The following is a 23,751-nucleotide window of genomic DNA, read 5'->3' on the forward strand; positions in this document are numbered from 1 at the left end:
TGATAAAATGCAATTTTAGTTGATGTACATAGCGTATGCCTGCCCATACCAGAACCGCACTGGCACCATGGGGCACTCTGTTCACAACGTTGGCATCAGCAAACCGCTCGCACACATGACGCCATCTGCCCGGTATAGTTGAAACCGGGATTAATCCGTGAAGAGCACACTTCTTCAGCATGCCAGTGGCCATCAAAGGTGAGCATTTGCCCACTGAAGTCAGTTACAACACCAAACTGCAGTCAGGTCAAGACCCTGGTGAGGATGACGAGCATGCAGATGAGCTTCCCTGAGACAATTTCTGACAGTTCGTGCATAAATTCTTTGGTTGTGCAAACCCACAGTTTCATCAGTTGTCTGGGTGGCTTGTCTCAGACGATCCTGCAGGTGAAAAAGCGGGATGTGGAGGTCTTGGGCTGGCGTAGTTACACGTGGTCTGTGGTTGTAAGGCCGGTTGGACGTACCACCAATTCTCTAAAACGACATTGGAGGCGGCTGATGGTAGAGAAATTAACATTCAATTCTCTGGCAACAGCTCTGGTGAACATTCCTGCCGTCAGTTACACTACAATTGCACGCTCCCTCAAAACTTAGGACATCTGTGGCATTGTGTTGTGTGACAAAACTGCATGTTTTAGAGTTGTCTTTATTGCTCACTAACAGAAAAGTAAACAAATATGTGCACTAAATTTGAGAGAAATAAGCTTTTTGTGCATATGGAATATTTCTACGATCTTTTATTTTAGCTCATGAAACTTGGGACCAGAACTTTACATGCTGTGTTTATATTTTTGTTCAGTATAGATCAGAATACTGAGTTCTAGATTGGAACACAGTTCTTTCAAGTCAACGAGGGGACTCACTAGTTATAGGAGCCATGTCTAAAAGTAAACGTCAAAGGGAATTTACTGTGTGAGGAGTGAAAGGTGATGCTGTGTGTTCATACTATAAGAACAGCCCCGTCACTGGCTGATCAACACAGATGTAGCACACACATTTCACTAATAATATTCAACTAGTACAAAGCTATCGATATTATGATACTGTCCACAGTGGAGATTCCAGTTGTGTGAGTGTGAGGGACTGTGTGCGTCTCTCTCACCTGTGCAGCTGCTGGAGGGGGCAGGGCTATCCGTATTGGAGGTGCTGTGGCTGTTACTACTCCCCTTCTGTTTCTCCTCCTCTTTCTCCTGCTGCTGCGCCTCCTCGTCCTGAGAGTCCATTTCCCAGGAGCAAAGGACGTCCTCCCCCTCAGGCGACACCTCCGCTCCTCGCTCCCCCTCAGTATCCCATTTACCCAGCCCCTTCGACAGCAGGTTTGGTTTCAGTTCCTTCAAGGCTGACTCCGGCTCCCTCTCTCTGTCCGAGGTGCACTCCCCATGTGGGGAGGCGGTCCTGTTCTGGCAGACACCCCCCTTCCTTACAGGACCCCCGACACGTCGCTTCCGATCCCGTCGAGGGCCGTCGCTTCTGACCGGCGCCAAGATGGTGGCCCTGGTGCCCTCCATGGCGCTGTGTGGCTTCCCCTGACTCTCAGCCACCCTCGGTCATGGTGTCACCATTCCCGCCCTGTTGGTAAGGAGTGGAACAGCCAGTTAGTACAGATCTGTTACAGATTGGTTACAAGAATGATTTATTCCAAATTGGTGGTGGTTCAGGAGGATACATTGGTGTGTTGCAACCAATCGGAGCGGTTCGCACAGAATACAGTGACCGTTCTAACGGAATGCCTTTTACAAATCGAGACATTCAATTAGATCCATGAAACAATTCTCTCAAAATTATTTTAACTTGAGAAATAATGAAAAGCTTCCATGTAAAAGTGTAACAGGCACAGTCTCTTCTGGAAACACTTGTCATAAGAAGCTTTGACCTGGTCCCATTCAACAGGTCCCTACACAGCTGAGACAGCCTCACCCAGTGCACCTCCAAACCAGAAAGAGCCTCCCCACAGAGACACAACATATGGGCCAGGTTAGAGGTCTCCGATGCGGGCCTGGAGTTGGCCTGCTACAGATGAGCGCCAGCTGTTAGACTCTAAACAACTGTAATTGATCCAGCTAACCACTGACAGAGAGAGTGGGGGGGAAAAAAATGGGGGGGGGGGGGATAGAGAAGTATGCAACAAAAAAAATTATGCACCGACACACACGCAGTGTAACTTCTGCGTCTTTGTGTGCCAGAGAGGGAGGAGAGTGAGTGTATGCATGAGAAAAAAAACACACAGAGTAGGCTAGCCTCCAGGTCCCAGCACGTGTGGGCCATGGGGCAGGCAAGGCTGGTGTTTTTCTACAGACACCTGTTGTTGGGAGGGAGAGCCCAAGGTCTGGGTGTCTGGTGTTGCCTGAGCTGAAGACGCTCTGCGTGCTGCGTGTGTGTGTAGGGACGATCTGCTCTTGGGATCAGCCAGCGCCACTGACCTTTCCCCACATTCCCCACTTTCTGCTGAACAGCAATGCACTTTCCCCCACTGGCCTTGGGTGGCTGTTTGTGTGTGTGTCTGCCAAGTAGAAATAGGGTTCAAGGGAACAGACTGTAGGGCTGATTTCATGGGGGATCACCAAGTTTATCAGTCTGGTGCGTTTAGAAGATGGAAGAGCGAATACCCTAAAGACATGGAATTTAAAAACGCCTCCACTTTGTACAACATACACACTACAGAACAGCCTGAATTCTCTGAGGCACGGACTTTACAAGGTGTCAGAAACGGCCAATGCTTCAGTTGGTATCAAGGGACCGTGTGTCAGGAGAACACTCCCCACACCAGCACATCACCACCAGCAGCCTGCATCAGGCCGGCTGGGTCCATGGACTCGTGACGCTTATGGCAAATCCTGACTGCCATTAGCGTGACGCAACAGAAACCAGGATTTGTAAAACCTGGTGATATTTTCCCACTTCTCAATTGTTCAGTGTTGGTGACCGTGTGCCCGCTGGAGCCGCTTCTTGTTTTTAGCTGATAGGAGTGGAACCCAGTGTGGTTGTCTGCTGCAATAGCCCATCTGGGGCGGCAGGTAGCCTAGTGGTTAGAGCGTTGGGCCAGTAACCGAAAGGTTGCTGGATCGAATCCCCGAGCTGACAAGATAAAATAATCTGTCGTTCTGCCCCTGAACAAGGCAGTTAAACCCACTGTTCCACGGTAGGCCGTCATTGTAAATAAGAATGTGTTCTTAACTGTGTTGCCTAGTTAAATAAAAGGTTCAATAAAAATAAAATCCGTGACAAGGATCGACAAGTTCTGCGTTCCGAGATGCCATTCTGCACACCACTGCGCCATTATTTGTCTGTTTGTGGCCCGCCTGTTAGCTTGCACGATTGCTGCCATTCTCCTTCGACCTTTCTCATCAACGAGCTGTTTTCGCCCACAGGACTGCCGCTGACTGGTGCGACAAAAAAAACATCCATTCTTGGTAAAACCCTAGACAATGTTGTGCGGGAAAAGCCCAGGAGGGCAGATGTTTTTGAGATTCTGGATCTGGAGCGCCTGGAACCGATGATCAAACCATGCTTAAAGTCACTTAGGCCCACTAACTTTCAATCGAACAGTAACCAAATGCCTGTCTGCCGGCTTTATATAGCAAGCCCAAGCCACATGACTCACTTGCTGTATGAGCAAACCATTTTCTTGAATGGGGTGGTGTACCAAATAAACAGGACACTGTGTATATTCAGTCAATAAAAAAGCAAGTGCCAATTAAGATACATTTATTGAAGGCATAATATCAACTGGTTCTATTATATCGTGGAACCCAATCTTAAAAACGCAGTAACCTCAGCAGTGGCACTTGCTTGTAGAAGCCAATGGCTGTGCAAAGGCATATCCTCGTTTTGTTAATTTGACAGATGCTCTTATTTCTCTAGCCATAACAGACACCTATTTTATAGTTTAAAAAAATAAACTTACAGAATAAAATATATTTTTCCAAATGAAAAAAGTTGCCAGCGAGAAGTGATGCGCATTTCGTGCCTCAGTTATTATCCAAGAGTAATCATTTGAAACGGGGTTCAATTTGGCGAGTTGAAAGACAATTCTTTCAAGGTTACAAACCACAATAGGTTATCTTTTCAATATACAAAATTTTTGATAAAACTCATAATTTGGCAAGGAATGTAGCTTGTATATCCTATCCCATTTTATAGGCATTTATTTCTGTAGGCCTAACGAGAGTTTGTGTGCGCACTCAGCACGTGTGTGTGAAGGGAGCAGTCGGAACACAATTGAGTGAATGGGACACGGAGGGGAAAGGGAATTTAGGGAGAAGAACTGTGTGATGCTTGGCTTGGTTTCTTTTTTGTTGTGCCCCACAAATACACATGTACAAATGAAACACTAGAGTGAAAGCAAATTATGTTGCCAAGACAAAATTTCACTTGCCTGTTCAGGCAACCATAATAGCCTATAGGCCAATATGCACAAAGATGTCTGCAAATTCTCTGAAAAGGAATTCTAGATCCTATAACTCTAGATCCTAGTTTGACAGGTTGCACATCAAAATATAAATTCCCTGAATGTGTTATATGAAATAGCTTACTTTTTAAATCATAGGCTACAATCTCAGTTGTCTTACTTGGCACTGGAAAATAATTGTCTGCTGCTAGTGTAAAATAACAGTGCATTAAAAATAGAAATAATCTGCATTTATTGTTATTCAGCAAAATATTTACCTATATCCCAATATTACTTGTTGTCCATAAATCTGCCAGTTCTAGCACCTCCCCCCAAAATATTTAGCGTAATTTATGGCTAAAATCTTTAATCAGATTATTTTTTATCACCCAGCTCTACAATATAACCTGGTACTAAATAGGGCTGGGACGATACCAGTATTGCGATACTTATTAGTATCGTGGCAAGGAAACAAAACACAAAGAGATGCACATTTGTGGCCTGCTGGAGGTCATTTTGCAGGGCTCTGGCAGTGCTCCTCCTCCTCGCACAAAGGCGGAGGTAGCGGTCCTGCTGCTGGGTTGTTGCCCTCCTACGGCCTCCTCCACGTCTCCTGATGTACTGGCCTATCTCCTGGTAGTGCCTCCATGCTCTGGACACTACGCTGACAGACACAGCAAACCTTCTTGCCACAGCTCGCATTGATGTGCCATCTTGGATGAGCTGCACTACCTGAGCCACTTGTGTGGGTTGTAGACTCCGTCTCATGCTACCACTAGAGTGAAAGCACCGCCAGCATTCAAAAGTGACCAAAACATCAGCCAGGAAGCATAGGAACTGAGAAGTGGTCTGTGGTCACCACCTGCAGAACCACTCCTTTATTGGGGGTGTCTTGCTAATTGCCTATAATTTCCACCTGTTGTCTATTCCATTTGCACAACAGCATGTGCAATTTATTGTCAATCAGTGTTGCTTCCTAAGTGGACAGTTTGATTTCACAGAAGTGTGATTGACTTGGAGTTACATTGTGTTGTTTAAGTGTTCCCTTTATTTTTTTGAGCAGTGTATATAACGATACTGATATTGTCCCGGCCCTAGTACTAGCTACGCTACCAATAAACATCCGGACGATACACGGAACCAACAGCTAAAAGGATATCGATCCAGGAGGAGAGCAGCTAGATGGCGGAAGGAAGCACTGAAGGCTTATGTCGTTGCACGGTCAGTGTAGGCATCGCTTGTGGGGTCTTCACAATGACTTCAGGTGATCAGTTGTGGTTTGCTGATGATATCACAGTCACCACTGGTAGCCATCCACTCCGTCAAAAAAAAAAAAAAAAAAAGTTAGTGAAAGGGCGGGAGTCGGGAAACGAGCGTAACCTTAGTAAAACTATGCCCTGTAACGTTACTGCCTATTCACTCAATCTGTTGCCTGACAGGCTAATGGCAATACAGGTTTGTTAATGTATTCTGGTCATCTGTATCTTCATAACTATCAGCTAGCTATGTGTGAATCATAATAATCTAGCTAGTTTAACTTCTTGTCAATATGGGGGCGCTGTTTCCACTTTGGAAAAAATTGTGCCCGAATTAAACTGCCTTGTACTCTATTCTAGATCGTACAATATGCATATTATTATTACTATTGGATAGAAAACACTCAAGTTTCTAAAACTGTTTGAATTATATCTGTGAGTAAAACAGAACTCATTTTAAGTGAAAAATATGCATGCACTGCATACGCCTTTCACTAGATGTCAACAGGCAGTGGAAGGTGGAATGGGGTGTCTAGCTTGATCTGAGGTCGAACAAGAGCTCTTGGAATGACGTGTCCAGAATTTCCTTTCTCTACCTAGGCGCGGGAAGCACCTCCCTATTGTCTTATGATAAGCGTTCGGTATACACGGCTAATATCTCCGGCTTTGTTTTTATTTGATACATATTAGAAAAACATCATAAAGTAGGTTTTTTCAACCGAATTTCAGTTTATTCAACGTTTAATGGGACTGAGTTTTCCGTTCTCTGCGTCGAGAGAAATTGGGAACGTCATCAACATTGGCTAGCCTTGTGGAGCGAATTCGACAGGAGAGAAGGACATTCTAAAACCAAACTACTATTTATTCTGGACAAAGGACTCCTTGTACAAGATTCTGATGGAAGCTCAGCAAAAGTAAGAACAATTTATGTTATTTCGTATTTCTGTGGAAAATGTTGTGTCCTATTATTCGCGTTTTGGCGGGCGCTGTCTCGCTATAACGTAAGCTGTTTGTTATGGTAGTTATTTTTAAAAATCTAACACGGCGGTTGCATTAAGAACTAGTGTATCTTTCATTTGCTGTCCAACATGTATTTTTTAGTAAAGTTTATGATGAGTTCTTTGGTCAGATTAGGTGAGTGTCCAAAATAGCTCCGGACAATTTGGTGAATCGATGCTACATATTCACAATATATAACCACGGTTTGCAGCTCTAAATATGCAAATTTTCGAACAAAACATAAGTGTATTGTATAACCTGATGTTATAAGACTGTCATCTGATGAAGTTGGTCAAGGTTAGTGATTAATTTGATATCTTTTGCGATCGCTACCTTTTGCTGCTAATAAATGCATTTGTGTGTTTGGCTATTGTGGTAAGCTAATATAATGCTATATTGTGTTTGCTGTAAAACACTTTTTTTTTTTTTTATCGGAAATATTGGCTGGATTCACAAGATGTTTATCTTTTATTTGCTGTACACCATGTATTTTTCATAAATGTTTTATGATGAGTATTTAGGTATTTCACGTTGCTCTCTGTAATTATTCTGGCTGCTTTGGTGATATTTTTGATGGTAGCTGCAATGTAAAACTATGATTTATACCTCAAATATGCACATTTTCAAACAAAACATACATTTATTGTATAACATGTTATAAGACTGTCATCTGATGAAGTTGTTTCTTGGTTAGTGAGTAATTATATCTCTATTTGGTCGGTTTTGTGATAGCTACCTATGCGGTAGAAAAATGGTGAAAATATGCGGTTGAGTCTTTTGCTATTGTGGCTAGCTAATAGAAATACATAGTGTTTTCGCTGTAAAACATTTTAAAAATCGGAAATGGCTGGATTCACAAGATGTTTATCTTTCATTTGCTGTATTGGACTTGTGATTTCATGAAAATTATATGATATCCCTGTCGCGTTAGGCTAGGCTATGCTAGTCAGCTTTTTTGATGAGGATGCTCCTGGATCCGAGATGGGTAGCAATGAAAGGTTAACAAGCAAAAATGACCTTAAACTAATGTTATGCCAGGTAAATGATTAGCTGTCAATTCTTTGTGGCTAGCTAGCCATTTAGCCTTATTGACTTACTATGGGCTTGCAATCTATGCACACTACAGTGGGTATTGGAGGCAGGCAAACATGCCACAATTAACAATGTATTTATTAACGTATCAAAATAAAATATTGTAGTCAGGCAAACATATGAGATGCGAATGGGTAACATTTCGTTCCAAAGTCTGAGTTCTCCTAATAACAGTATTTCGCAAGTATAAGTGTGCATGAGTCAAACAACCCATTCTGAATTCAAACTAGTTACGTCATCAAATCTCCATTTCTGAACACTAAGCGAAACAAAGCCCATTGGCTGAACTCCGATACATAACAGTGACAAGATCAAAGAGAACCCATTCTCTGACGAATCAATGACTGACTAGACGAGCCGCACCGCCCGGAGCCCTTGGCAGTGGCTCATAATGCTAAACTTCTAAAATCTTTCCCAACAGTCCCCAGCTTTGGTGCGATTAAGACAAAGCAAAGAACGTATTCATTTCCCAGTGTTAAATAAGAGCAGCTTAGGCAGGAATGATTGAGGCTGGCTGCGTCATAGTTAATCTACGAGCTGGACTTAGAGCCAAAAAACTGACAGGAGAGAGGGAAGGAAGGATGGAGGAGGGAAGTAGATGGATGTGTTCCAATACTTTTAAACAGGTTCCTTTCCTTGTCACCTTCTCTTCACAAGACAGCGAATCCTTCCTTTCTTAGAGATAATCAGTCACTGATGATCTGATATGACCGGATTGGTGAAGGAAATTGTGTTCAATCATTAGCTCAGGAAGGAGGGATGGATTTTATAAGTATTCAAACAAGCCCTAAGCGTTAGTTTATCATGTTTTGTTATGTTATTTTAGACCAGTGATCATGAAGGAGAGGACATAAGAAAAGGAAGGACAGGTGATGAGGAGAAGAAGCCAGTGGATTAGACATAATTGGGACCTGCTGGCAACAGCCTTTAAAACAATAGAGCCAGTCAAGGTCAGCGTTGCCTCGTAGTTAGTCTTGTTCCCTGGGACTGGACTGTTTCAACACTTATAAAATTCATCCTAACTTCCTGGATGGAATCACCGACCTATGTGATTGGAGAAATGTCCACCTCAATACTTTCCCCAATAACACTCGCTCAAAGATCTGGGATTGCTTCAAGGGAGGAGAAAGGTAGGGTTGAATTGTACAAGCATCCCAACAGGTCTCTGCTTTGTTGAATTCTCTGAGTGGTTGATATTGTGAATTTCTCTCCACTACACAAACTATCCTATGAATGCCCTTTCACCCCCCCATCCCCTCTCCACTCCCTTCTCTCCACCCAGCTCCTGTATGCACCTCCCCTTTCTCCAGTGAAAACAGACCAGATGAACTGGTGCTCCTCCCTCTGTGCCCACTGAATGGGATGACCATTCACCTCTGACCCAGATTAGTGATAAACACACATTGTGAAAGACCAGAGGGATTATTTTAAAATGAGGTGAATATGCCCTAGGTGGACTCTATGGAGCTCTTCAACTATAAGCATTTCAAATGGGCAGCGACTTTGAATGGTTGGGGATTAGCCTACTATAGGCCTAGATGGACAAATTTGGCAAGTTCTTACCTGCGTCTATTACCCCAAAGATATAAATGCCACCACAGTGGTATACATCAGTCAAGTCTACACATTCTATATTCATGGGTTAATTTGCAATCTAGGTTATGGGTTTCTGTTATACAAAGTATGAATGGACTGGTTTACATTGATACTCTGTCATAAGAGTCAAAATTATCACTTTCAGAAATGCTTATACTAGGGAAATGTGAAAATGTGAAAACTAGTTTGACAGGTTGTGGGTGGGGGACAAGTCTAAATGCTCTTGATTTCTTTGGGAAAAGTCACCGGAGTGGAAATTTAAGCTTAAGTCATCTGTCTCTGAAGGCAGCCGATACCGAGTTTTTTTGGTGTGTTGCTTAAGAAAGAAAGAATCAACCAGGTTTAGTGTCCATATAGACAGATACATCTTCGTACTCCCAAAACACTGAAGTTCTAGAAGTCTGTGCAACATCCTTGCGAAATACAAAATACTAGCCCATCAACTTCAACTAGGCCTTATGCTATGCTTCGGCAGCAACACACAGCCTTGCTCCTGGTTTTCTAAACAATGAAAACATTGTGTAGCCTAAATCTTACTCCTCCACACATGACATTTGAAGACAAAATATAGGCCAAAGGCCAATTGTAAATTATTGAAAAGAGTTGGAATCAATGCGGACAGACCATAGCACTGACATTATATCCTGCTTTAAGTTTCCACACACTTAGCGTGCGTAGATCTATGCACGTGCGTGAGCTGATGGTCACGTTTTAGAGGAAAGTCCATCTTTCGGTAACATGATACCTCACTGATCCAGACTCGCAAACAGCAAAATTCACCAGGGGGTGACAGACGTTCTCTTGTGGTCTTCTCATTTGATGTGAATGCAAAATAAGAGTCTCATCTGGTCTTTCCTTGCTAGCAAGTTGGCTAAACACTGCAAGCTAGCTAACCTTTCTTTTAGCTTCCTACATCGCCATGTGAAATAATAGGATTTATAATTAATATGGCCTGGCAAATATTATTATACTTGCCGGTGTAACATATCAAATTGAGATAATGTTGTATGTTGCTTCAATGTACCCAGTCGCATATCAGCTAAAAATAGAAATAATCCTTATTTAGTTGCAGAGAAAAGGCAGGTATCTCGCAGCTGTTTTTACCAATAGCATGGAATCAGTAGTTATTACTTTAAACAAAATACATTTTTGGGGACGGATTCTAATAAGGCTTCAATGTTTGGTTTATTGTTTGAACATTTACTGAGATTATATTTACTTAACAATGCAAAATAGGTTACTGGTAGGGCTAAAGTTAGCAGGCTAGTAGGGCTAACTTTAGCAGGCTAGACAGATTTAGCAATCTTGCAAGTTGATTTTTAACAATAAATACATAAAGTAATTGCTTGTAAGTCGGCTGAAAATGAAATTAAAACCAGTAGTCATGACTGCAAATGATTGTGGAAATGTAAGTTATATGCTTAAAGTCATTTGTGTTAGAGTTTACATTATAGGGAAAAGTCCGTGTTACTGAGTCCTCCATATTACGTCACTCCGGAAAAACATTTTCGGGCATGATTTCAGCATTCTGATCGATTTCATGTCATATTTATCTAGTCGAACCCCTACCAGATAGCGCTCACCTTACTGCTGCCCCCCCACCCACTCAGCAACGATTATATGCTGTGTGCCTCTCCGTGTTCTCACTTCTCATCAATGTGATGGCTCATTGCAGTGATGTATGACAGCGTGTTCATAGACCTCCAATAATATGTTCTTACCCCACATATGGTGTGAGAGATCGAGCTTTGTACTTGCAGAGAAATCAAAGTACAATTTCTCCATCCAGACAGTCATGTTTTTTCCCCCCGACATGGCATCTTGTAGTCTGTTCCAAGACGTGCCATTAGGGCAACATTGAAGCCAACATCCTCTACCATTGACAATGGCTGCATATCAACTGTACCTTATCGCACTGCTGCCAGCAACGGGTTGGATCTTACGGTGGCTCACTTTCAGCATTGCACCTGTACTGCCACTGTAGCTCAAGTCCAGGTTGAAAAGTTAGCATTTCACTTAGCTGCTGTCACTGCCCTGTTCTGCCATTTTTCTAACTGTTAACGATGACATGCAGAGCGCTTTAAATCCGTGGCAAATAATTTGAAAGACATCTATCTCCGAACATTACACCATCCTTGCGTTCGGTATTTGTTTAAGTGTCATTTTTCCCTTTATGATAATATTGGGACCAGTTGGTGGTAATTTTGTGACTTAAAATAAAAATGTAAATTTCATTTAAATCTTACACCCCTAGTTCGATGCACTAACATTTGTTGCATAAACATTACATTTTCCATGCTGTGAACAGCCCTTCCATCTCATCCCAAAGATACTCTATTGGGTAGAGGTCTGGGGACTGCACAGGCCCCTCAAGTAAACTGAACTCATTGTCATGCTAAAGACTGTTTTTCCACTCCTCAACTGTGCAGTGTTGGTGATCGCGTGCCCACTGGAGCTGCTTCTCGCTTTAGCTGAGAGGAGTGGAACCCTCCGCTGCAATTGCCCATCCGTGACAAGGATCGAAGAGTTGTGCATTCCGAGATGCCGTTCTGCACACCACTGTTTTACTGCTGTTATTTGTCTGTTTGCAGCCCGCCTGTTAGCTTGCACCATTCTTGCTATTCTCCTTCAACCTCTCATAAACGAGCTGTTTTCGCCCACAGGACTGCCGCTGACTGGATGCTTTTTGTTTGTCGCACCATTCTCTGTAAAACCTAGACACGGTTGCGTGTGAAAAGCCCAGGAGAGCGGCTGTTTCTGAGATACTGGATCCGGAGCACCGGTCACCGTCAATCACACCATGCTCAAAGTCACTTAGGTCAATCGTTTTGCCCTTCAATTGAACAGTAACTGAGTGCCTTGATGCCCGTCTGCCTACTTTATTTGGTAAACCACTGCCACGTGATCCATTTTCATGAATGGGGTGGTGTACTTAATTAACTGGCCAGTGAGTGAGTGAAAAAAAAATATATATATATTTTGGCCCCGGAACTGAGCCATAACGGAAACTGGGTATCTACCACCCCACTATCAGATACGGAGGGCAATGTTTGCTTTTTGTCCCCCAATTGTGAACTGAAGTTGAAATTTCACGATGAAATTTAGGAGCACAATTTCTAAAGCTAGAATCCTTCATTTTTTTAGGCACACTAGTGATCTTAAATTAAAATTCCAGGTCACACAGAAAACTAGTTATGTGCACACTCACCTGTCTATAAGGTCCCACAGTTCACAGTGCATGTCAGAGACAAAACCAAGTCATGAGGTCGAAGGAATTGGCCGTAGAGCTCCAAGACAGGATTATGTCGAGGCACAGATCTGGGGAAGGGTACTAACATTTTTTTGCAGCATTGAAGGTCCCCAAGAATACAGTGGCCTCCATCATTCTTAAATTGAAGAAATTTGGTACCACCAAGACTCTTCCTAGAGCTGGATGCCCGGCCAAACTGAGCAACCGGGGGAAAGGGACCTCGGTCAGGGAGGTGACCAACAACCTGGTGGTCACTTCGACGGAGCTCCAGAGTTCTTCTGTGGAGATGGGAGAACCTTCCAGAAGGGCAACCATCTCTGCAGCACTCCACCAATCAGGTTTTTATGGTAGAGTGGCCAGATGGAAGCCACTCCTCAGTAAAAGGCAAATGACATGAGAAACAAGATTCTCTGGTCTGATGAAACCAAGATTTAACTTGTTTGCCTGAATGCCAAGTGCCACGTCTGGAGGAAACCTGGCACCATCATGCTGTGGGGATGTTTTTCAGTGGCAGGGACTGGGAGACTACTCAGGATTGAGGGAAGAATGAATGGAGAAAAGTACAGAGAGATCCTTAATGAAAACCTGCTCCAGAGTGCTCAGGACCTCAGACTGGGGCCAAGGTTCACCTTCCAACAAGACAATGACCCTAAGCACACAGTCAAGACAACGAAGGAGTGGCTTCGGGACAAGTCTCTGAATGTCCTTGAGTGGCCCAGCCAGAGCCCGGACTTCAACCCGATCAAACATCTCTGGAGAGATGTGAAAATAGCTGTGCAGCGACGCTCCCCATCCAACCTGACAGAACTTGAGAGGATCTGCAGAGAATGGGAAACTCCCCAAATACAGGTGTGCCAAGCTTGTAACGACATACCCAAGAATCGAGGCTGTAATCACTGCCAAAGCTGCTTCAACAAGTACTGAGCAAAGGGTCTGAATACTTATGTAAATGTATTTCATTTAAAAAAAAGTATAAATTTTTCTTTAAATCCAAAAACCTGTTTTTTCTTTGTCATTATGAGGTATTGTGTGTAGATTGATGAGGGGGAAAAAAACTATTTAAGGCTGTAACGTAACAATGTGTAAGAAGTCAATGAGAGTGAATATAAATATCAACACTTATGCACCTGAACCTTCTGCCTCCTGAATATCTGGCCTTAAGACCGCATCTCTACGTTACTTATTTCACAGACTCTACAAGGTGTTGAAAGCGTTCCACAGGGATGCTGGCCCATGTTGGCTTCCCACAGTTGTGTCAAGTTGGCTGCATGTCCTTTGGGTGGTGGACCATTCTTGATACACACGGGAAACCGTTGAGCATGAAAAACCCAATAAAAATACAAAACTCAATCTACTTTAAAATGACTAAAACCAAATCAAAACTGTGTAGAAATGATAATGGACCTATATTCTTACAGTTTCTTGACTGTCCAGGTCGCTAACAATCACTAGACTGTCAAATTCCCCCCCAAAAAACAATGGATAGAGGACTATTTTTTGCTAATTTTGACAGCAAGAATACATACATTTTCAGTGCGGCCCTCCGGACATTGTTGAAGACCGAATGTGGCCTCCAGGGCAAAATGAGTTTGACACCCCTGGTTTAGACCATTTGTAAAGTTATTTTTCTCCCGCTTTGACCGTGCAGTGCGGTAGAAGCAATTGTTGTCCTTATGAAATGATCAACTTTCCCCATTACATCAAAAGATTACCATATACGCTGATTGTTTAAAGCAAAACAAACTAAACTATTGCTGATGGTGAACCTGATCAAAATAAAAATGTAATGTAGCCTAAGCCCCGATCAGCAGGTAGGCTATATAGCCGGATGTGAGTCCTGTCTCAGGCGGGTGGTTAGGCTACTTTATTCCAGTAAACACAATTTTCAACAGCGCATTTGATAACCTAGCAAATTACATTGGTTGTCACTCAACTAATAAAGCCTAATATTGCGCAAGCCATTTTACAAACATTTGAATGCTGAAGGTGATGCGCACAGTTTGACTAGGCTACTGATATTGCCTGGGTTGTTCGACATGCAAAATGACTTGTTGATCAATGACTGTCAACACAGTTACATGCTTAGTTTGACACAGAAGGCGAGAGGCAGAGGATGTCCAGAATCAGAACGTTTCAACACTCTTGGTTTGACCACCAGACAACAGAAAGAAAACAGTATGGCAGTGGAATGGAGAACAGTAGCGGGTGACCCGACTGTGGTTTGTGACTATTATGATATCCAATTGTAGCCAAATCAGTTGCAGTAATTCCGTTAAAGAATTTTTTCGGTAACCCCGTTACCAATTTGGTAACGGAATTAAGAGTTTAATTACTTAAAGGGATATGCTAGCAGATACCCATACACTTCCAGTCATTGCGCTAATGCGAGTTAACATTGGCTCGCCAAACTACCGCCAACATCCTTCATACTGAACTGAGACAAAAATGGTATCCATGAGTTAATCGGACTCTAGGGAAGTAGATAAAAGGTTCTCATTGCCAAAATCCTGAAGTATCCCTTTAATAATTTATAAACGAAATTGATATCAGTAAAATCATTATAACTTATTGGTAGGTCTAGCATGAATTGTTACTTCTGTGAACTTTCAAGATTCTCTCTCATTTGAAAATATCTTTAAAGATATGTTGGTTTTTGGTAAAAGGTTAAAAAAAAGCTGAACAATTTCTACAAAATGATATTTTAGTGTTGATATTAGTTGGCAGGATTCATTACTTCAACATTGTGTGTTGATGCATTTCTGATACCTTTAAGGACTTTCTGGTAGATGTTTTCTTAGACCTCTTTTCCAGATGTTATTAATACAGAAATCAAAGCCTTCACTTATGCCACATTTTTAAGATGGAAAATGGTTGAAAGATTTCCCCAAAATATAGACTCAGCTTTCATTTCACACCCAATTTAATATGCTCCTATGAACTTCCCCTGTTGGTGCTCATGGGTTCTTTTTGATGAAAATGCCCGTCTAGTTTTAATTCTGGTAGTTAATAGTTCTCAAAGATGATCACAGCATCGTAGCACCATTAGGGGCAAAAACTTGAATTACCCAGTTGCGGCCCACTTTTTGGAGGCAGGCCACTCGATTTTGTCTTTTCGTTATATTGGTATCGAACATGTCACCCTCCCTAGGAGAGGGGGTGACCTTGATAATTTATTGTTAAAACGAGAGGCTGCCTGGTTCTTTAACTTAAAGACCCTTGCCCCCTTCGGGTCTCAATGTAGACTTTGATCTGAAGCCATTCTTGTGATTATTGTGACTTTGCCATTGTAATTGTTTGTAAGCTTGTGTAGTCTAAAATTAATCTATGATCGTATGCTATCCATTTGTTTTTTGTATGCTGTTCTTTGCATGTCAGTTTAACATTTGAGAATTAACCAATGATATTAGGCCACTCTTGGCCATGATTACAGACACCTGTGTGTCTTTTGACACTATATAAACGAGTCATCCCGCAGTGTTTGTGATTATACCCTGATGAAGACAGCTTGGCTGTCGAAACGTTGGTAATTCAATTTTTGCATCTGAGCTCCTAGAGTGTGCAGCTCTCCTTTATTTTCAAGTTTTCTACTCCGCTAGCCAGCACCTCGCCTAAATAGGTGTCCGTTTCTTTTTCTTCTCAAAGATGATCTTACCTAAAAATATTTCACTCCATTAAATTTATTTCATACTTTATATCTGGTTTTAATCTAAGTTAACTGAAAACTTTTTACCAATTATACTGAACAAAAATATGAAGGCAACATGGTACAATTTCAAAGATTTTACTGAGTTACAGTTCATAATGAAATCAGTCAATTGAAATAAATTAATTATTGCCTAATGTATGGATTTCACATGACTGGGAATACAGATATGCATTTGTTGGTCAAAGATAACTTTAAAAAAGGTAGGGTCGTGGATCAGAAAAACAGTCAGTATCTGGTGTGACCACCATTTGCCTCACACAGCGTGACATCTCCTTCACATAGAGTTGATCAGGCTGTTGATTATGTACGACTCTTCAATGGCTGTGCGAATTTGCTGGATATTGGTGGGAACTGGAACATGCTATCGTTCACGTCGATCAATGTGTGACATGTCTGACTGGTAGTTGGTAACTATGCTGGCTATAGAAAAACAGATCTTTGTGGGCTATACTCGGCCTTGTCTCAGGATGGTAAGTTGGTGGTTGAAGATATCCCTCTAGTGGTGTGGGGGCTGTGCTTTGGCAAAGTGGGTGGGGTTATATCCTGCCTGTTTGGCCCCGTCCGGGGCCACAGTGTCTCCCGACCCCTCCTGTCTCAGCCTCCAGTGTTTATGCTGCAGTAGTTTGTGTGTCGGGGGGCTAGGGTCAGTCTGTTATAACTGGAGTATTTCTCCTGTCTTATCCGGTGTCCTGTGTGAATTTAAGTATGCTCTCTCTAATTCTCTCTCTCTTTCTATCTTTCTCTCTCTCGGAGGACCTGAGCCCTAGCACCATGCCTCGGGACTATCTGGCCTGATGGCTCCTTACTGTCCCCAGTCCACCTGGCCATGCTGCTGTTCCAGTTTCAACTGTTCTGCCTGCGGCTATGGAACAATGACCTGTTCACCGGACGTGCTACCTGACCCAGACCTGCTGTTTTCAACTCTCTAGAGACAGCAGGAGCGGTAGAGATACTCTGAATGATCGGCTATGAAAAGCCAACTGACATTTACTCCTCAGGTAATGTTGGTAATGACCTGTTGCACCCTCGACAACCACTGTGATTATTATTATTAGACCCTGCTGGTCATCTATGAACATCTTGGCCATGCTCTGTTATAATCTCCACCCGGCACAGCCAGAAGAGGACTGGCCACCCCTCATAGCCTGGTTCCTCTCTAGGTTTCTTCCTAAGTTCTGTCCTTTCTAGGGAGTTTTTCCTAGCCACCGTGCTTCTACACCTGTTTGGGGTTTTAGGTTGGGTTTCTGTACAGCACTTTGTGACATCAGCTGATGTAAGAAGGGCTTTATAAATAAATTTGATTGATTTAAGAACAGAGACATGTTCAGCCTCCAGGAATTGTGTACAGATCATTGTGCGACATGGGGCTGTGCATTATCATGCTGAAACATGAGGTGATGGTGGACGATGAACGGCACGACAATGTGCCTCAGGATTCAAAGTGCCATTGTTAAAATGCAATTGTATTCATTGTCTGTAGCTTATGCCTGCCCATAACTCCAACGCCACCATGGGGCATTTTGTTCACAACTTTGACATCAGCAAATCAGTGCCCACAGGACACCATGAAACATTGGACCAAGACTTTAAATGTTGAGTTGATATTTTTGTTTAGTGTATATTTTTTTTTACATCACATTCTTGGGAGTGATGGCCACGTTTTAGCAGCAGCGGCCAATCGCTCCCACTGCAGCATGAATAAGTCAACCTCAGCAGACATGCCCAAGCCAACCCACAAGTCCATGCCCTTTCACACAGTGGTTACTGCCTTGTCAGACTGATGAGGTGTGAAACCACACAATGTGTCCTCACAGCTCTAGTCAGTGTGTGTGGTGCCACTGCAACTAAACTGCACTCCCCAATGAGCAATGAATATGAAATGTTAACAATGACTACTCAAATGCCAAAGACATGACCAAATGACAGGCTGAGGATAACTTCTGCTTATAGAAAAAACCCAGACATGACAAAGTCAACAACTCTAGCATTGCTTCCACGAAAGGGCTGACTAGATGCTTATAGCAATACTAAGCTCTACAGTCCAATTAACTAATAAGTTAAGAGACCCTTATCACCGAGATGCACCCAGATGGTTGCTTACCTTGCTTCAGGACCACTAAATCCATAATAAATTGAGTGATGCAATTACGCATCTAATTGGATAGATCAACACACTTTCTGGAGAGTACTATTCACAGACCCCTTAAATCCTGCTTACTGACACTGCTGGGAAACAACTGTTGCTTGCTAGTTGCTACCTTGGTTGACAACGGGGGGGGGGGGTCTGACCCATCTAGACATACAATGGTAAACCAATCTCTGCCATATATAGATTATTTAAGCAATAAGGCCAGAGGGGGCATGGTATATGTGGTATAGGCCTGCTATTCATTGACTACAGCTCAGCGTTCAACACCAAAGTGCACTCAAAGCTTATCACTAAGCTAAGGACCCTGGGACTAAACACCTCCCTCTGCAACTGGATCCTGGACTTCCTGACAAGCCGCCCCCAGGTGGTAAGAGTAGGTAACATCACATCCACCACGCTGATCAACACGGGGGCCTCTCAGGGGTGCGTGCTCAGTCCCCTCCTGTACTCCCTGTTCACTCATGACTGCACAGTTAGGCATGACTCCAACACCATCATCAAGTTTGCCGATGACACAACAGTGTTAGGCCTGACACCAACAACGATGAGACAGCCTATAGGGAGGAGGACAGAGACCTGGCCGTGTGGTACCAGGACAACAACCTCTCCCTCAACATGATCAAGACAAAGGAGATGATTGTGGACAGCAGGAAAAGGAGGACCGAGCACACCCTCATTCTTATCGATGGGGCTGCAGTGGAGCAGGTTGAGAACTTCAAGTTCCCTGGTGTCCACATCACCAACAAACTATCATGGTCCAAACACACCAAGACAGTCGTGAAGAGGGCACAACAAAGCCTATTCTCCCTTAGGAGACAGAAAATATTTGGCATGGGTACTCAGATCCTCAAAAAGGTTCTACAGCTGCACCATTGAGAGCAACCTGACTGGTTGCGTCACTGCCTGGTACAGCAACTGCTCGGCCTCCGACCGCAAGGCACTACAGAGGGTAGTGCATACAGCCCAGTACATCACTAGGGCCAAGCTTCCTGCCATCCAGGACCTCTATACCAGGTGGTGTCAGAGGAAGGCCCTACAAATTGTCAAAGACTCCAGCTACCTAGTCATGGACTGTTCTCTCTGCTACCGCACGGCAAGCGGCACCGGAGCACTAAGTCTAGGTCCAAAAGGCATCTTAACAGCTTCTACCCCCAAGTCATAAGAGTCCTGAACAGCTAATCAAAGGGCTTCCCAGACCCCACTTTTACTCTCAGTTTATTATCCATGCATAGTCACTTTACCTCTACCTACATGTACATATTACCTCGACTAACCGGTGTCCCGGCACATTGACTCTGTACCGATAACCCCTGTATATAGCCTCGCTATTGTTATTTTTCTGCTTCTGTTTAAAAAAATTACTGAACACTTTTTTTCTTAAAACTTCTTAAAGCGTTGTTGGTTAATGGGTTGTAAGTAAGCATTTCACTGTAAGGTCTACACCTGTTGTATTGGCGCATGAGTTGATGGTTGCCAACGTAATTAGAGCAGTAAAAATGCTGTGTCCAGGCACTCTGCAGTGCGTCGTGCGTAAGAACAGCCCTTAGCCGTGGTATGTTGGCCATATACCACACCCCCTCGTGCCTTATTGCTTAATTATAACACAGCACCATGCATTGTGGCCTTTGCAACCGTTAATGTGTTGAGTGGCAAAATCTAGGCCTGCCTCCCAGCTAGTCTAAAAAGACCCCCGCAGCCAGATGTGTGTAAGTAACAGCACACCCCCCGGAGAGCTGAGAGGGAGACAGCGCAAGCGTGAGGGCACGGAGTACAAGGAAGAAGGAAACTCAATTCTCCACCAGACAGATAGTGTTACCCCCTGCCATAACAAAACCAAAGGGGGAGCAGGGGTAAAAGAGAGCAAACGGGGGAGAGGAAGACCGAGAAAGAGAAACAGAGATTTCATGAAAAAGAGTTGGAGAGTTTGTGGGAGTTGAAATAGCAACGAAAGAAAGACTGAGGGAGTGTATGAGAAAAAGTGAGGTCTCAAAAAGGGGAGTAAAATATGACACACACACACACACACTAGATAGCTGATGAGAACATAACAGCATCATGTCTGCTCGTTTCAGCCCAGTGTGGGCTGCTTCTCTGGTATCTGCTTGTGGAACAAGAGTTTAGAAGAAACAAACATTACCACAGCCGTTATGCAGCCGTTTCAACTAACACTACTCGATAGACGAACAAACCACAACTAGACCAACTCAAAACCTCATCAACAGCTAAAACGACAAGGGTTCACTTAAAGTTCAACCTTTAGTTGGACTGTTTCACCCTAGGCAGCCTGCAGACTGAATGAAGGACTGACTGACTGACTCACTCACTCACTGGTGGAATCTCTATTCCAACTGAATAAGATAAGACACTGAACAAACAGTTAGCGCTGATAAATTGTGAAATTAGATAAGATTCTAGGGAGAAATAAAAATAAAAATAAATATTGTGGTCTACATCTGTTTTTGCATAACTATAGCATATACAGTACATATAGCTAGCTACACCTTGTCATATTTAACAATAACTTTAGCACATTTCATTACAATAATCAAGAATCATGATTATTGAAAAAGGGAAGCAGATGGTGTAATAACACGGCCATAAAAATTGCTTTCTACTGTTTACACTTGAGGTTATCGTATCTAGTTATATCATCTCTTCCTCAGGTCATAAATATTCTGTCACCAAAGCAATGACATTGCGATGAAATGGGAACTTCAGTTAGTTACAGTCTGAAAACGGTCACTGCTATCAAGAATCCTTTGGACGTTCCTACGGTGGTATGGACAGTGGTGTAAAGTACTTGAGTAAAAATACTTTAAAGTACTATTTAAGTAGTATCTGAACTTTACTATTTATATTTTTGACTACTTTTAAATTTACTACAGTCCTAAAGAAAATATTGTACTTTTTACTCCATACATTTTGCCTGACACCCAAAAGTACTCGTTACATTTTGACAGGAAAATGGTCCAATTCACACACTTATCAACAGAACATCCCTGGTCATCCCTACTGCCTCTGATCTAGCAGGTTCATTAAACACACATGCTTCCTTTGTAAATTATGTCTAAATGTTGGAGTGTGCCCCTGGACATTCATTTAAAAAAATGAAAGGAAATTGTGCCGTTTGGTTTGCTTAATATGAGGAATCTGAAATTATTTATACTTTTCCTTTTGATACTTATGTACATTTTAGCGATTGATTACACTTACTTTAGTATCAAAAGTAACGTTATATTGAAAACCAAACACTTTTCAACTTTTACTCAAGTAGCATTTACTGGGTGACTTTCACTTGAGTCATTTTCTATTAAGCCATCTATACTTTTACTCAAGAATGACAATTGGGTACTTTTTCCACCACTGGGTATGGACGTCCCAACGGTACCAGATAGCACGTACCGTATGAAAACTAGACTAGTGTGGTGGAGCTGGCTAGCATTCTTAGTATCTTGGTAGGTAACGTTAGTCATCTTGTACAATCCAAAACTAGCCATGTTATCGCCTGGTGCTGTGCTAGCCTCACATAGTTAACGTTAGACTACTTTGTGAGTGTTGAAATAGTTATTCAAGTGGGTGACCCAATGTAGTTTGTCAGCAAACTAAACGGATTGGAGTTTGATAGCTAGCAGTTAGCTAACTGGCTAGCTAAAATAGCTTGTTATCTGGTTCTAATCCCTCACGTGATACTTAATCTATCCATAACACAAAAACAAATTATTTGTCCCATGCGAGACATTAGCAAGCTAGCCAACCTGTTTGTCTATCTAACTCTAAAGTCAATTAGCTAGCTAGCAAACAAATATGTATTGTGAGTTCGTTGGAGAAAGCTAGCTATCTAAATTGGCTAGCCAAACCAATTCCTATGTCTGCTTGAATGGGCTCTGATTTGGGATAGCTAGCTAACGAGCTAATGCTAACATTAGCTGGCTAGCTACAGTAACTAGCTATGCTTGAGGCTCAGCTGGTAAACTTTCCGATATGCTAACGTTGGTTAAAGTCAAGTTTATATCATTTTACCTTTGTTGCATGCAAACAACTGATCCAAGCAGTAGCTAGGTAGCTGAGCTAGTTGGATCCTGGACAGTCCGACTTTCGCCTGATGAGGTGTTCCTTGCCTGCTCTATTCCACGTTCATTAACGTCGAAAACACGGGAACATTGTTTATTCTACTTGACAAACTCGAGATGGGACTTTGTCAAATTAAAATGTTACTAGCTTTGTCGCCTTTTTGTTCATTAGTTGCATATCCTGAAGGTTACTCGTGTATGTTGGTCGAATGGAGAAAGGCTTGTTATTCCCAAAGTTTCTCAGTCAGCTCCGTTCCACGATCTGTCAAACTCATACGGTCGTCACTAGTTACCACAGCCACAAGGTCATAATTATTGCTAAACCCCGCCTATTTCTACAATTTCTCTTCTTAAAATCTGATTTTAAACCTAACCTTAACCACACTGCTAACCAGATGGATAAACCTAACCTTAAATTAAGACCAAAAAGCACATTTTTGTTTTCATGATGTTCAACGATAATAGTCAATGTTGACTTTGTGCTTGTGGTAACTAGCGACAACCCTCTGTCATACATCTGTCATGGTTTGACATCACACCATCCGATGAGCACGTACCACGTAGCGTAGTGTGTCACCAACGCATGTGTGTCAGTGCTTTCGCCGTGTCAGTGCTTTCGCTGTATTGATTTTAGGGTCCTTTGCTTTTCAAAATAAAAAAGCAAATAACAGCACGAGCAAAGTTCACGTCTAGCGTACAAAACATTTACTTGGACTTTAGGAATGAATGTGCACAGTGCTTTAAGTTAGCACATCCATATATTGAAATTCAGTCTTAATTAACTGTCTGGAGAGGAAAAAAACGTAGAAAGGCTTAAATTCACCCAAATCAAATGTTGGAGATCTACGTTTCTATGACAGTCAGCAACCCACAGGGTGTTCTTCTCTCCCTATTCCACATCCTTGATAAGAATCATCATGATTTAATTGGATTGATGATTTATTTATTCATCACCTGATATTTGTTATCTGATGTGATGGCTGTTTGTCTGTCTGTATGTATGTATGCTATGTATGTATGAGATATTCAAGTATGCTACTCGATTCTATTATAGTGGTATTCCGTTCACCACCTTTCCGTTTGTCTTTATTGCCAGTATTGTCAACCATGTTGCTACTAGGTGTCTATCTTAACCAGGTTTTCTGCAGAGGTTGAGGACATATCTTGCAGAGTTTTACATGTCAGCAGCATAGTTTGGTGTAGGATGTGTATAAAAGCAGACTGCTTCAAGAGAAGTCGAAGGAAG

General features: G+C 42.6%; 1 protein-coding gene across 2 annotated transcripts in view; it reads right to left on the bottom strand.

Annotated features, from left to right (window-relative positions):
- LOC129842634 (peroxisome proliferator-activated receptor delta-like) overlaps positions 1 to 22,972 on the bottom strand; it is a 40,314-nt gene extending 17,342 nt beyond the window's left edge. Inside the window, exons 1-2 of one of the 2 annotated variants that reach the window (XM_055911267.1) lie at positions 22,456 to 22,972; positions 1,103 to 1,569 (exon numbers count right to left, since the gene is read on the bottom strand). In XM_055911267.1, coding sequence (XP_055767242.1) covers positions 1,103 to 1,508 — 406 coding nt within the window. In that variant the 5' untranslated portion in view covers positions 1,509 to 1,569; positions 22,456 to 22,972. The remainder of the gene's footprint in view (positions 1 to 1,102; positions 1,570 to 22,455) is intronic. The other variant, XM_055911260.1, reaches the window with a different exon arrangement.
- Between the last annotated feature and the right edge of the window lie 779 nt (positions 22,973 to 23,751).

This window comes from Salvelinus fontinalis, chromosome 3, assembly GCF_029448725.1.
Source record: "Salvelinus fontinalis isolate EN_2023a chromosome 3, ASM2944872v1, whole genome shotgun sequence".
In the NCBI taxonomy this organism is placed as follows: domain Eukaryota; kingdom Metazoa; phylum Chordata; class Actinopteri; order Salmoniformes; family Salmonidae; genus Salvelinus; species Salvelinus fontinalis.